Source organism: Poecilia latipinna, unplaced genomic scaffold, assembly GCF_001443285.1.
Source record: "Poecilia latipinna isolate Pla-1442-1.1 unplaced genomic scaffold, P_latipinna-1.0 Scaffold1684, whole genome shotgun sequence".
NCBI lineage: Eukaryota > Metazoa > Chordata > Actinopteri > Cyprinodontiformes > Poeciliidae > Poecilia > Poecilia latipinna.
The window spans coordinates 1-12803 of NW_015114300.1; the positions used below are offsets into that span (position 1 = coordinate 1).

Below are 12803 nucleotides of genomic sequence, written 5' to 3' on the forward strand. Positions count from 1 at the left end.
AAACATTAATGTGGCTTTCAGATTAATGTGGAAGTTGGCTTTAGATAAATGGCTGTTACTTATCAACTGCATGCTTTCTAAACCAAAAAATGAACTACTAATGTTTTGCCATTTCTTTTAAAAAAAGGCAGAGACTTAATTTATAAAGAGAGGTCTTTATTACTTTTCAGATTTTTCTATCAGAATAAGATCTACTCAGCAGCAGGAGTTATGTTATACAGTCATCTTTAACTGCTGCAGAGAATATTCAGGTGGTTTTTATGCAACTTTTCTTAGCATTAGTTGTCTTCTAAAGCCAAGCATAACGGTGTTGTTCTTTACGGCATACTGTTAATCTGAATTTTGTTGCTGTTCTTGCAATTTTTAAGTTTATCACTCCAACTGGAGTCGGTGCATTCAGCCAGTGGCGATGTCAACATTGATTGGGTTTTATGGCTGGTGCGATGTCGGTCAAACTTTGATCATTTCCTGAACTGTATTGATCTAAAAGTCTGTAGTTCTTTTTTTTTTTCCTGCCATTGGATGAAAAAAAAAAAAAGCTCTAATGTAGAGTCTTTGGTGCAACAGCTAGCAGATAATTGCTTGCCAAAGCAGTTATCTCTTTGAAGATTTCTGCTGTTGTTGGGACTTCTTGGCATAAATCCTCCGCAGGCATTTCTCCTAATGTCTGTTGCCATCGCAACGAGCTGCAGCTGCAGACAGAACATGATGTAAAAATCTTTTCTTTTTGTCCTTGTCTTTTTAAAACTGGTGCTTTTCCATTTGGTATTTGTATGCATTTTATAGATAACTAGTCATAGTTGCATCTTGTTTCTTTTTAACTGGATTTTACTTTTATTCTCTAGTCTGTGATTCAGGGTTGTTTCAGGTCATCTATACCCTCTTACCCTTTCTGTAGGGTTGTCCAGTTTATCAGTCAAGCTTGATGTGCTGCTATCAGGCACTACTGGATAAATGAATTATCATTCTGATTTCTCTTGTACATATCAGTGAGTACAGCTGCTTGGCCTCAAGGCTGTGCTTCATGGTATGTTGGTGACTCAGGATTTCTGTCCATTTTGAGGGTCGTCATCTTTGTCACCTGACCTACACTGTGTTCAGTGCACTGACAAAATATACCAGGTCTGCTACGCCTTTGTTAAAGAATATTTGTAGTTTCCTCTGTACCACTTGCTTATCCATGCATACTGGATCTGTTGCCTTTTTAAAGTGCTAATCTTTTTTCTGGAGTTCTAGATGTTCTGGATAATATTTGTCTGGGTATGTTTTTCCAGCCATAATTCTTTACAGCTTTCTGGAGCTCGTCCCAGCCTTTCCAACTGGCAGTGCTTTAGTATGACTGGATCCTCCATGGTGCTTTTTGGCCAACACCAGATGGATGGCTAGCTAGAGTTGCTAGACAATCCCTCTGAGGTGCTAGACTTGTGTAGGCGACTGTTCCTCTGCCATGAATCCAGCGCCCACTACAATCTTGAGTGGTGTTACTTCAGGCCTAGTAGATAATTTAAATGTTACTGTGGAAGGAAGGCATAAAATAAGCCGCTTGCTTGCAATTACTGAAACTTTGGTGCCAAATTAAAAACTTTGGTGCAAGTTGTTTGGATAAGTAGGCCAGCTTAAATAGGCATGGATGAATAGTGCCTCATGAGGTGGGACTGTTGGTGTAGCATTGCCTCCTTCTGAGGTCGAACTGTTTTCAGACTGAATTATTGGAGGGGTTTGGAGTTCAAGGAGACTGTTAATGCAAACAGACTGTTTGTCTTTTCTAGGTTGGACTATGCAGAACATGAGAAGTTTAAGGGTGTTTGTGCACTGGAAGCTTTGCCTTAGATAAGGAATGAATATAAATCTGGGTTTGCGCATATTAAAAATGTCTGCATCAACACTCTTCTCTCAGGTAATCTGGGCTTGCTGTTTGAACTAGGAAGAGCTAAAGCAAGTTGGTGCAAAGTGCATTGGGTTCATGTTAAACATCAGTGAGCCTCCATTCAGGGAACCCTAAGTGAGGAAGTCTAAACCAGACCTGTCAGGTCTCATCATCGTCACCACAAGCCCGCCGGTAGTCACCATCATCCTGTGACCTACATTCTGCAGCGTTACATCACCGCCGTGCTACTGCAGTGTGTGTTAGTGTACCAGACACTGGCAGCATCTCAGACTCAACGTACCACTATCAAATGGTGCTTTAGAAAACAAAAAAATGCATCCTTACCTAGATGTCCAGTTTTAGGGAACAAACTTGAACCAAGGCCGGCTCTGTTGTTTTAGCCATATCAGTAACCTAATTCAGGAATGGGCTCAACTCTGCCAGCCCAGTCTTAATTACAAACTTTTCATCTGTCAGTTTTTCTAAAACCACCATGTCTAGCCTCTAGCTATCCACAATCCTTGTGTAGAAAGGCAAAAAAAAACAAACAAAAAAAAACGCACGGTTCAACTTTAATATATTCAAATAACAAACTGTTAAACTAGGCAGCCTGGAGAACGGGCGAGCAATCGCGGGAGGGGGCGAGGGGGAGCGAGAGATCATCTGGAAGAGGCGAGAGGACGTAGTGGCACGCGAGAAGGCAGAGGCATTGGAGAGACAGAGGTTGGCAGAGTACATTGTGTGGAGGAAGAGAGAGGACTTCCAAGATAAAAAAGGAGATCGAGAGAAGGGAGGAAAGGGCTCTGAGAAAGGGAAGGAGGCTTCACCAGAAGTGATCTGGAAGAGGAGAGAAGAAGAAGAAGAAGAAGGGGAAGCAGGGAGGGATAGAGCAAAGGCCATTCAGAGAGGACATGAAAGCATTTGGAGGAAGAGGGAGAGGGAGTGAAAAAGGCAGCCAGTGACAGATTCGCATTGCTTTTGAAACAGGTGTTCAAAAGACTGTACAAAGAATTTGGCAGTAGTCGTACATCAGTAAGCCTCCTCTCTCTTTTCTTTAGCAGCTCTGCAGGTGTTTGCTGTGTTATCGACCAGTTGAAGTTGTATATTATGCATGTGTTGGTGCTGTTTAGTTGGTGTGCACAGCGTCTTTTAGAAACCCCATGTTGGTCGCTAATAGGATTTTTATAGTCCTACATCAAGCAAGGTAGATTCGGCAACGGGAACTGCTTCACACGTGCACGCCAACACACACACACGAAGATATGTACTGCCCCACACATGTAGACAGATCATTAATAAGTGTGCACCCCTAAGACAAACAGGAAGGTGCAAGGGGGGGGCTTAGAGAGACAATCACTTGTGTTGATTCTTCATGGTGCTGGTGACGGCTGAACAACACTTACTCTTTGCCGATTACGTCGGGATGAGGAACTCGCGGATGTCGTTTTACATTGGGTGCAAACACCAAGAGGAACCCTCTGTGGAGAGCTAAAAGCTCGTCTTCATCTATTCAGGGGAACTGAACAAACAAAAACTTTACTAAAGAACTGAGGACAACATGAGCTGTACTTGTGCACTAATAAACTATTTTCATCTGTATTCCATCTTTATGGTGGAGGCCCAGCTTCTCCGACGCTCCGTCTCCCATCTTGCACTCATTGTGGATAAAGCCAATTTTATCGCAGTTTGTTTTCGGCTGCTTGGTAACGAGTGGAAAACAGACAACCAGACAGATGGATGTAGAGCTCTTGCAGTGAGCAAGAAGGACAGATGGTTGTATGTCCTTTCAGAGGGAAACTTTGAATTGTGAGACAAAAAGACTTTAAATCACTGCAGCCAGTGTGGACTTAAAATCTTGCCCTGCATAATTATGGAGCTTGTGCAGAAAGCCAAGTACACCCACATTCGGAGTGAGTCGTTGAGCTCAACCGATGAAACAAACTCCAACCCATCATCGTTTCCGCCTTCCAGCCCAGTCACCCCACTTACCCCCTCCCCTGGTTTACCGTCTTCTCTCTCCTCCTCGTCGCTCACTCCCATCTTGCCCCCCACATCTCCCAGACAGGCTGAAAACAGCCCTACCACTCTCTGCTCCTTCTTCCCCAGTATGAGATCCCTTCGTCTGGGTGTCTCCGCTACCCTTCTCCCAGGACCCAGGGCTGCTAGCAGGTCACAGCCGGCTCAGGCACCTGTTGAGTCCTCTGGAGATGACAGAAGCAATTCCAGCTCCTCTCCTCCACTTCATCAACACGTTGCCCTCCTAACTGCTCCCTGTCCCCCTCCCCGACCTCCTCTGCAGGACATGAACCGGCTTGCAGGGGCCTCCAGAAGGGCACGGGTGGAAGGAGGTCAGCTGGGAGGAGATGAATGGACACGCCATGGCTCCTTTGTCAACAAGCCCATCCGTGGCTGGCTGCATTCAGACAATGTGGTCAGCACCAGTGGCGTTTGCTATACAGTACGGGTAAGCTAGCACTCTTGTATTATCACTCTCTTTGGATACTTAAGGTGTGAAAACATGCAGCCAGTCAGAGAACACACAATACCAGGTTCAAGAGAACAATCTGAGATATTAACAGTATTTTAAGGATAAGAAGCATTATATATTCTTTAAAGGTTCACAAATCATTAGTGCTTTGAAGAGCTGTAGAACAGGGACGCTAAAAAAACGTAAAAATAAACACAAAGACAGGATGTCAAGCTTGCAGCTATCACTAGGCATGGGTCGGTCATCACTGTCAACAAATGGTATGACAGAAAATCTTTTTTCTTTTAAAAGCTTAACATTAACTGAAACTGTGTCTAATACTGACACAGTTAGTAAATAGTACTTTAATCCATAGTCTTCAATTTGAAGTATTGTGAGTTTTTAATGTGAGATCTCATTACACCACAATATAGTTTTGCTCATAGGTTTACATACATGTTAAAATGTCAGTTTTTGTTGAAGCGTTTTTTCAGAGAATATAGATGAAACAACATTTACATGAAACGTAAAGGTGCCCAAAGACTCACAGCCTTTTTTTACACACACACACACACACACACACACACACACACACACACACACGCACACACACACACACACACACACTAATCACAAGCAGTACCAGAGGTGAGGATTGTTGCCTTCAGGAGCTATTTAAGCGATGTGTTTCAGCTTGTAGGGTATGTAATCAAAACAAAACTTTTTGAAACATTTTATTTTTATTATATTATTTTCCGGGTCTGAACAATAAAAATATTTTTCAACTGATTTTCCGAACTTTATTCCCTGTCCTGTTGTTTAAATATTCTTTCCACCATAATTTATATCCTTCCTTGTTTCCTTTGTTCCTTTATTTCTTCCTTCCTTTCTTCCTTCCCTTTGTCCTGTCTTCCTTGCGTATCCTTTCTTCATTCCATCAACCCTACCTTATTTGTGTCCTTCCTCTTCTGTCATCTATTCTTCCGTCCTTCCTTGCGTTCCTCCTTTCTTTCAGCTTCTGGATTTTGCAGCTTCAGTATTTAAAGCCTGGCTGTTGCAGAAAAATTGGTCCTAAATTTGCAGTGCATTTATTTCATTCATTCTAAGATGATCACAAAATGCCTGAGATCTGCAAGGTCTGGAATATTTACATGAAAAGTGTAGGAATCCTGGAATTCAAAAGAGCAAACACAATTGTTGCATGCTAAACAGCTTCACCCAACAACTAACTGTGGATGAAAGAGAGTCTTTGTATCATTCTTTTTTTTTTTTTTTTTTAAAAAAGACCCAAACATTTGACTTTTCCCAGTTTATGTAAACTTATGAGCACAACTGTAAAGGTTTCTCTAGCCAGGCTGCAATGTGCTCACAATTTTCTTTTGTTTGCTTCCTGTGTGTTTCATGTTACAGCAACAAAGGAAATGTTTCTTGTTAACTTGTTGCCTTCCTGTTTCCTAAACAGTACATGGGTTGTGTGGAGGTGCTACAGTCAATGAGAGCTCTTGACTTCAGCACCAGAACTCAGGTCACCAGGTGAGAATGCCCACAGCTCATCATGTGCTTCAGCTGGCTTTTCCTTCTCTTGTTTCAACATAGAGCATTGTGAGTGGGTGAGAATGTAAGAAAAGTGGCAGTGGTTAGACTTAAAGACATGTTGGGTTTGTACGCCGACATGCTCTGCTGGCCTCTCAAGTCTTTCTCTGCTACCTCTCTTTCTGTCCTGCTTCTGGTCTGTTTTGCTTACTTGTTTTTTTTACTCTCTGTCAGTGTCTGTTTCTGTGCACACATGCATGTGTGTGCACCCCTGCTGTTCCCTGAAGCCTTAAATTAGAACACTCTGGAATACTCTTGGTTTCCTTGTGGTTTCCGGAGCGATATTTGTCTCACTGGTAAAGAGCAGCCCAGTTGCCAGGGAAGATAAATTATCCTACCATCTGCCAGATTTCTTTTTAATCTGCCTAAACGTGAGTCCAGAAAAGAGAAAGTAACTCTCTTACTTTGCCTGACCTGTATTTATATTTTTTCTTTCAGAGAGGCTATAGCTGTGGTTTGTGAGGCGGTACCTGGAGCCAAAGGATCCCGCAGGAGAAAGGTACATACAGCTTACACCCGACCACACCCTTACTCAGAACATTATTTATTTATACAGCTTAAGTGGACAGCAGGAAGGAATGGTTTTCTGGATGAAATCTCTGTTTAGCTTGACTGTCCACCCTGTGGTCAGTTGGCTGTTCAGCCAGGTTCCCCTTCTGTCTCACAGGCTCTCGTTAATCTGCATAGGGACACAGCAAACATGTGGAAGAAGGTGCCATGGATCAGTTTTGTGATCTAAATTGAAATCCTGTTAGAGGCTGCAAAAGACTTTAATTTGGGGCAGTCGATCGTTTTCCAACAGGAACATGACTCTAAACAGAGAACCAGAAATATAATGGTTCTGGTTTATAATGTCCAGACCTGAAAAGTAATTTGGGTATGAATACTTTTGCAAAGAAGATTCCTCAGATGTGTTTGGCATGGCAATGATGTAATTAAAGAATCCCATTTGTCCAAAGATTATCTGTACTTTTAGCCTAAAAATGTGAATCCTATTGTCTAAACTGCATGCTGGTAGAAGGAGACAGAAATGCCCAGATGTTCATTTGAGCTGACTGTAAACTCGATATTGCTTGCTTGGTCTCTCTCCTGCTTCCCCCCCTGCCACGAGGGACGCTTATGTGGAGCCAATGATGTTCTTAAAGTACTTTAGATTAGCAGACACAGCCACCAGTCTGCTGTTTAAAGATTTTGAGTGTCTGTGCACAAATGAAACTGAAAACATCCATAAAACAGGTGGCTAAATCGAGCTGCCTGCTGCCATTGCAGGGTTTGACCAAGGAATGTCTGGCAGGGAAGCACCCCAGACAAAATACAGTGGTAGTACTTACACTAGAATAGATTATACTGGGCTAGGCTCTCTTATTTGGCAGGACTGAGGTTAATGTGGTACGGCATGCTCATTCAGTCCCGATGGTGCTTTTCTTATCACATATTCTACACACTTGGAGATAGTCGTGAATGAAAGACATTAGAACAAGAAAATTGGACTGACACATTGTTGCTGTTGAGGTTTCTGTGACGGTCTCGGCCAAGGCTCCTCTGTTGGCCACAGTTGGCCACGGAGAGCAGATTAACAATTGCAGCTGTTCTGTCGCTCCTACACATGCACGCATGTTCATACATTCAGCCAAGTACTGGACTTCACGAAAGAAGCACCTTGTAGATATTATTATGCCTTGTAGAAGTGGGAGAATGATAAAATAAACACTAGTTGTTTCTGATGTGTTCAAAGTGTTTTGTTCACAACTCATAACCATGTGTGCCTCTCTCTTGCAGCCTTCTTCTCGCTCTCTGACGTCCATACTGGGGAAAAGTAACTTGCAGTTCGCAGGCATGACAATCAGCCTCACTATCTCGACCAGCAGCCTCAATCTACTGGCCTCTGACTGCAAGCAGGTTAGGCTGAAAGTGTTTTTAGAAATATGAGGAAAGGTTGGTCCTTTGGGTTTAGTTTTGGCACATTTTCAGCTGGCTTCATCTTTTAGTTTCACTCCTTGAATGCCACAATAGTGATGCATTGTTAAACAGGGACTGCAGCAATGCGGGTACTGCAAGTGGCTTATATGGCACAAGTGTTCGTATCGCAGAAGATAAATCAAGAAGATACAATTATTACAGTTCAATTCAGTTTCACTTCAGCTTACATACGGAGTGTCAGTAAGGGCTTTAATTAATTCTTATCATATAATCAGATTAAGATGTGTGTTATCTAAATCCAGCTTACGGTAGGGCTGCATTGATTTATCGACCAGCTGATTTCCTTAATTTTGGGAAATCGGTGGTCAGTCGATGCTCACATATAAAGCCAAGCTTATTCCCAGATCTTATCTACCTCAGCAAAGGTCTAAAAATCAACCGCTGCTCTCCTTTGCTCTCCCGTGAAAAAGATTTGACTGATAGATCAGGACTTCATGTTTGCATTTACCGACAGTCACCCCACTGTTGCCATCTCAGCGACTTTCTTGCTATTTTTAGTGAAATTTCAGACAAAATAAAACTGGTTATTGGGCAAAATCGGAATTGGCAGGTCATACTTTTAAATCAGTTAATTTCAGTAAAATCAAAATTCAGTTCATTAAACAATACTAAATGTTATCAAACATTTATGAATGGAATGTAAGTTGTAAGCCCAGCCAGTTGGGTGAAGTCTCTGATTTTGCAGCAGTTGTTCCTACAGAGCAAGCATGTGTAGGAGTTCAGGGGAACAACACCAGTATGAATAGAAGAAACTTCCTGCAGACTCGGTTTAAGTGTTAGCATCCTAACCTGGTGTTGAAAGGACAGGAAGAGGACAGGAAAAAACACGGATTCGCAAGCCCAGAGTGCTTTCTGTGGGAAAGAAAACAAAAGAATTGAGCGTTCAAACAGGGATACTTTAAAAAAAAAAGAGTAATAAACAACAAGAAAAAGCTAAAAACATCAAAAACTCCATCAATGGCTTGAACCATGAAAGAGATCCAACCAGTCACACAACCACTGTGCCACAAAATCAGACCACAATTAATGGCAGCGCTATTTGTAATGCAGTTCAAAAGTTTAGAAAACGACTCAACGAGGAAGTAGAAGACTCATTAGTATTTCGTCCAGCAGTAAGGCTTTTGCCAGCACTTAACCATAAAATTTATCTTAAAGAATAGTCTTAAAGACACTCTAACCACAAGTTAAACGGTTCTCCTAGATCAAAGTCCATAGGCTGCAGAGAACAATCAACCCTTAAAAAAAATGTGTTTTTCAAATCCTGTTTAAGTGTCCGTTCAGTATTTGCCATCTCTGACAGAGGTCTTGTAGTTATTTATGGAAATAATTTTTATAAGATCCTCGCTTGCAACACACACGCCACCTTCCTCGTATGATAAACACAAATCTTAAGGGTTTGCAACTCAATTCACCGTTTTGATCAGCTGTGGGATTTTCTGGGCCATTAATACAGATACATTAGTTACTCCACTTTGTGAGCCTCATTCACTGGACTGATTCCTCATGGCTTCACTCTTGCCACTGGGCAGGATGTGCTGCTCCTCTCAGACCTCTAATGTGTTAATAGATGCAAAGTGGTCAATCTGCTGGGAGACGGCGTACAGTCATGTATATCAACACGTAGGGCAACGAAGCATGTTGTTCTGCACACGTATCCATTCAGGCATAGGGAACAGATACAGGCAGAGGAGCATTAATACGGTTTAATGTTGATATTGATTCGTCTTGGATGGTTGTTGCAGACTGTTTACAAAAGTGCTCCATCCCATCTTGGAAGTGTTTGCTGCAGATGATGGTGTTCAGTGGAGGGGGGAAAAAAAGGCCTTTTCTCAGTAATGACTCCATGTTTGTGTCCCATCCAGACGCTTTCATTTCACTCCCCGCATACTTCATCTCACCCATGTGTTCTCATTTTCTTTTCTTTGTCCCCCGTTCTTCCCGTGTTTTTCTCCACAGATTATCGCCAACCATCACATGCAGTCCATCTCCTTTGCTTCTGGAGGAGACCCAGTGAGTCGCCCAGCTCTCCCTCTCTCTCTCTGTCTCTCGCTCACTGTGAGCCCAGGCCTCACTCTGGCTATTTTCCATCTCTCTTCAGCCTGCATGTGCTTCCTTCCTATCTTAAGTCATTGCCTATTCCTATGAATTCCACTTACCTCATTGCTGCCTTATTAGCTCAGAGTCTCTGACCACATCACTTCCTGTCTTCTCCTTTTCAGCTTGCCTTACGATTTTAACCCTTGTCGCAACTTAGAGACTACAGCTGCTGCTTTACCCGTCTGGTTGTCTTTATTTCAGTCTTCCGATCTTAAACCTGCCCTTCACTTTTTCCTGCTATTGATTTTTCCCTTTCCCTTCCTCCTCTAACTGTGTTTCCCCTGTCTCGTTCCCACAGGATACAGCTGAGTACGTAGCGTATGTGGCCAAAGATCCAGTCAACCAGAGAGGTGAGCAAGAACAGCAGCTGGTTCTGTCCGAAACCACAGCTTTGACTCCTTTGTGGGGAATTTTTACATGAATCACCTGATTTCTGTGTTGAATTGTGCAACACATGGAAATGGAGCCTGAAATTGCGCACTCTGATTACGCAGTCATCATTTCTGCCTAACATTTCCATTGAAATATAAATTAATCCCATTGGGTGCATGAAAAAGCTTATCTGCTTTATTAGGGTTGGTATTTAAAACGCCGCCTACCACAGCTGAGACATTAAATACACCCAGGACAGGAAGGAAGAATACACAACATATCAAATAAGCATACCATGTAGGTCATCCATAAATGCTGAATATGTTAGTTAGCTTATATTAAATATCTGGCTTTGTGTCCCAAACATAGCCATCCATCCAGACCCAAGCTGATTGAGTTTACATTTTAGGTTCTTTAACCAACAATCTTCTCTGACAATCCTCATCATTCAGCTGCAGCAACACAGACTTGTGGCAGCAGTGAAACAGCTGTCCTGAAAATGCTCAAGGACTGAAGTGCCGCTTCTGTTTCAGTTCAACATGAAATCTTACAGAACAGGATTCAAAACCAGTTTGACCTTTCTGGCTTCATGTTTTAAATAATTTAGCTGACTGAACAATGGTTCTTTTGTTACATTTATTACCTATTACATGTGGGCTCCTACGTGGCTCTAAACATAGCCCTGTCCTTTTCTTGTTGCTCCGTGTTCCCTGGGCAACATGATAAAGTAACTTACGAGCTTTTATCAGCAAGTAGATGATATGCAGTTATATTTCTCTTTATCCCCAGTTGTTCCTGCATCTGTTATGTCTTATTGATCCAATGTCCCTGTGATTCAGTTACTACTGATAACATTTGGGTTATAAAAATACATACCTGTTAGAAAAGGACTGAGAACTCCTGGACTAGATAATATAAATTTAAGTTGTTGAACTGAAAGAACAAAACTGAGATTCTTGTTATTGAAAATAAGATGCAGAAAAAGATAACAGATGTTTATTTTATTTTATTTTATTTGCTTAAATAAAACAATGTTAGAAATGTTTGAGTAGATTCTGACAGTAATCTGTTCTGCTTCCACATCAGTAATGAATGCAGAGGAGTTCAGAGCGTGACAGGAAGGAGGAGCAAATAACTCATGGATCTAAATACCTCTGCAGGCTTCCTGTTGCTTTTAGCAATGACTTTAGGATTTATTTGTGTGTGTTTTTTTTTTAGGTTTTCACTTGATTAAACCCCCCATATCTTATAAATATTAATTAAATTAGCATATTATTGAAAAGTTCATTTATTTCAGTAACTTGGTTCACTTAGTGGAACGCATTACATAGATTCATCACAATAGGACTGATTGTCTTTTTTTTTCTTTAAATTAATGAAAACACAATATTTTAGATTAAAAGACCAATAAAAATCTATTTTTAACACAGAAATGTAGACTTAATTAAAAGTATGTTTGATACCTGCTTAAAGGTTTTTGTTTTAAACGTACTTTCGCTTTGACGAGCCTCATATGAATACATATTGTGGTTTATTGAAATTGATGATTAAAAGTAATCTACTGTTCATACATAAGACTCTTATGACGAGGGAAGAGATTAATTTTCCCCCAAACACTTTGAGAGTAGTTGACTATTTTAATACCTTTAAAAAGGATCTTAGAATTTACTGTTTCACCGATTAAGTTACTTCTTTGTATTTAAATCTTCATTTGGTCTGCCTTTTTCTTTTGTTATACTTGTTTTGCCTCCAACCCAGTTACTTGTACTTCATTTAAAGAATTTAACACATTTCAGATTTTTATTTGCTGTTGGTATAAGTTGATTGAACTTTATTGCTGTTTTTTTTTCTCTGTAAAAATAAGTAATAATATTTGAAAATATTGCTGAAAAGGTGCTTTATAAATGCATACATTTCTTTTTTGCATTTTCATTCTCTCTTCTCTCCTTTTTCTTTTTCTCTTACTTCTTTGCTCTTTTCCTTTTGTGCTTTTTCTTTCCCGAGTCCTTGCTCTTCTGTTCTCGTTCCTTATTTGTTCTTCTCTCTTCTTACTATTTCTCCTTCCCTCTTCTCTATTGCTCTCTTTCTTGCCCTGCCTCTGTTTGAATGGTGTTGCCTGTCTGAGTGCTACATTCATTTCAAGGGCATGTTGCTGCAGACTTCTTATCTTTTCTGTGTACCTCCTCGACTGCAGCATGTCACATCCTGGAGTGCTCCGAGGGTTTGGCACAGGAAGTCATCAGCACCATCGGCCAGGCCTTTGAGCTGCGTTTCAAGCAGTACCTGAAGAACCCCCCCAAACTGGTCACACCCCATGACAGGTACAGCTCACATATAAACTGCAGCGTTTTTTTTTTTTTTTTTTTTTTAATTTTTCCGCCCCTTTTTTTTTTTTTTTTTTTTTTTCTTTTTTTTTTTTTTTTTTTT

At 41.1% G+C, this 12803-nt stretch overlaps 1 protein-coding gene across 2 annotated transcripts in view; it reads left to right on the forward strand.

The window, feature by feature from the left end:
- Positions 1–6: 6 nt before the first annotated feature.
- shc1 (SHC (Src homology 2 domain containing) transforming protein 1) overlaps positions 7–12803 on the forward strand; it is a 19014-nt gene continuing 6217 nt past the window's right edge. Inside the window, exons 1-7 of one of the 2 annotated variants that reach the window (XM_015060064.1) lie at positions 7–4331; positions 5797–5867; positions 6366–6426; positions 7707–7826; positions 9864–9917; positions 10303–10354; positions 12571–12697. In XM_015060064.1, coding sequence (XP_014915550.1) covers positions 3738–4331; positions 5797–5867; positions 6366–6426; positions 7707–7826; positions 9864–9917; positions 10303–10354; positions 12571–12697 — 1079 coding nt within the window. In that variant the 5' untranslated portion in view covers positions 7–3737. The remainder of the gene's footprint in view (positions 4332–5796; positions 5868–6365; positions 6427–7706; positions 7827–9863; positions 9918–10302; positions 10355–12570; positions 12698–12803) is intronic. The other variant, XM_015060065.1, reaches the window with a different exon arrangement.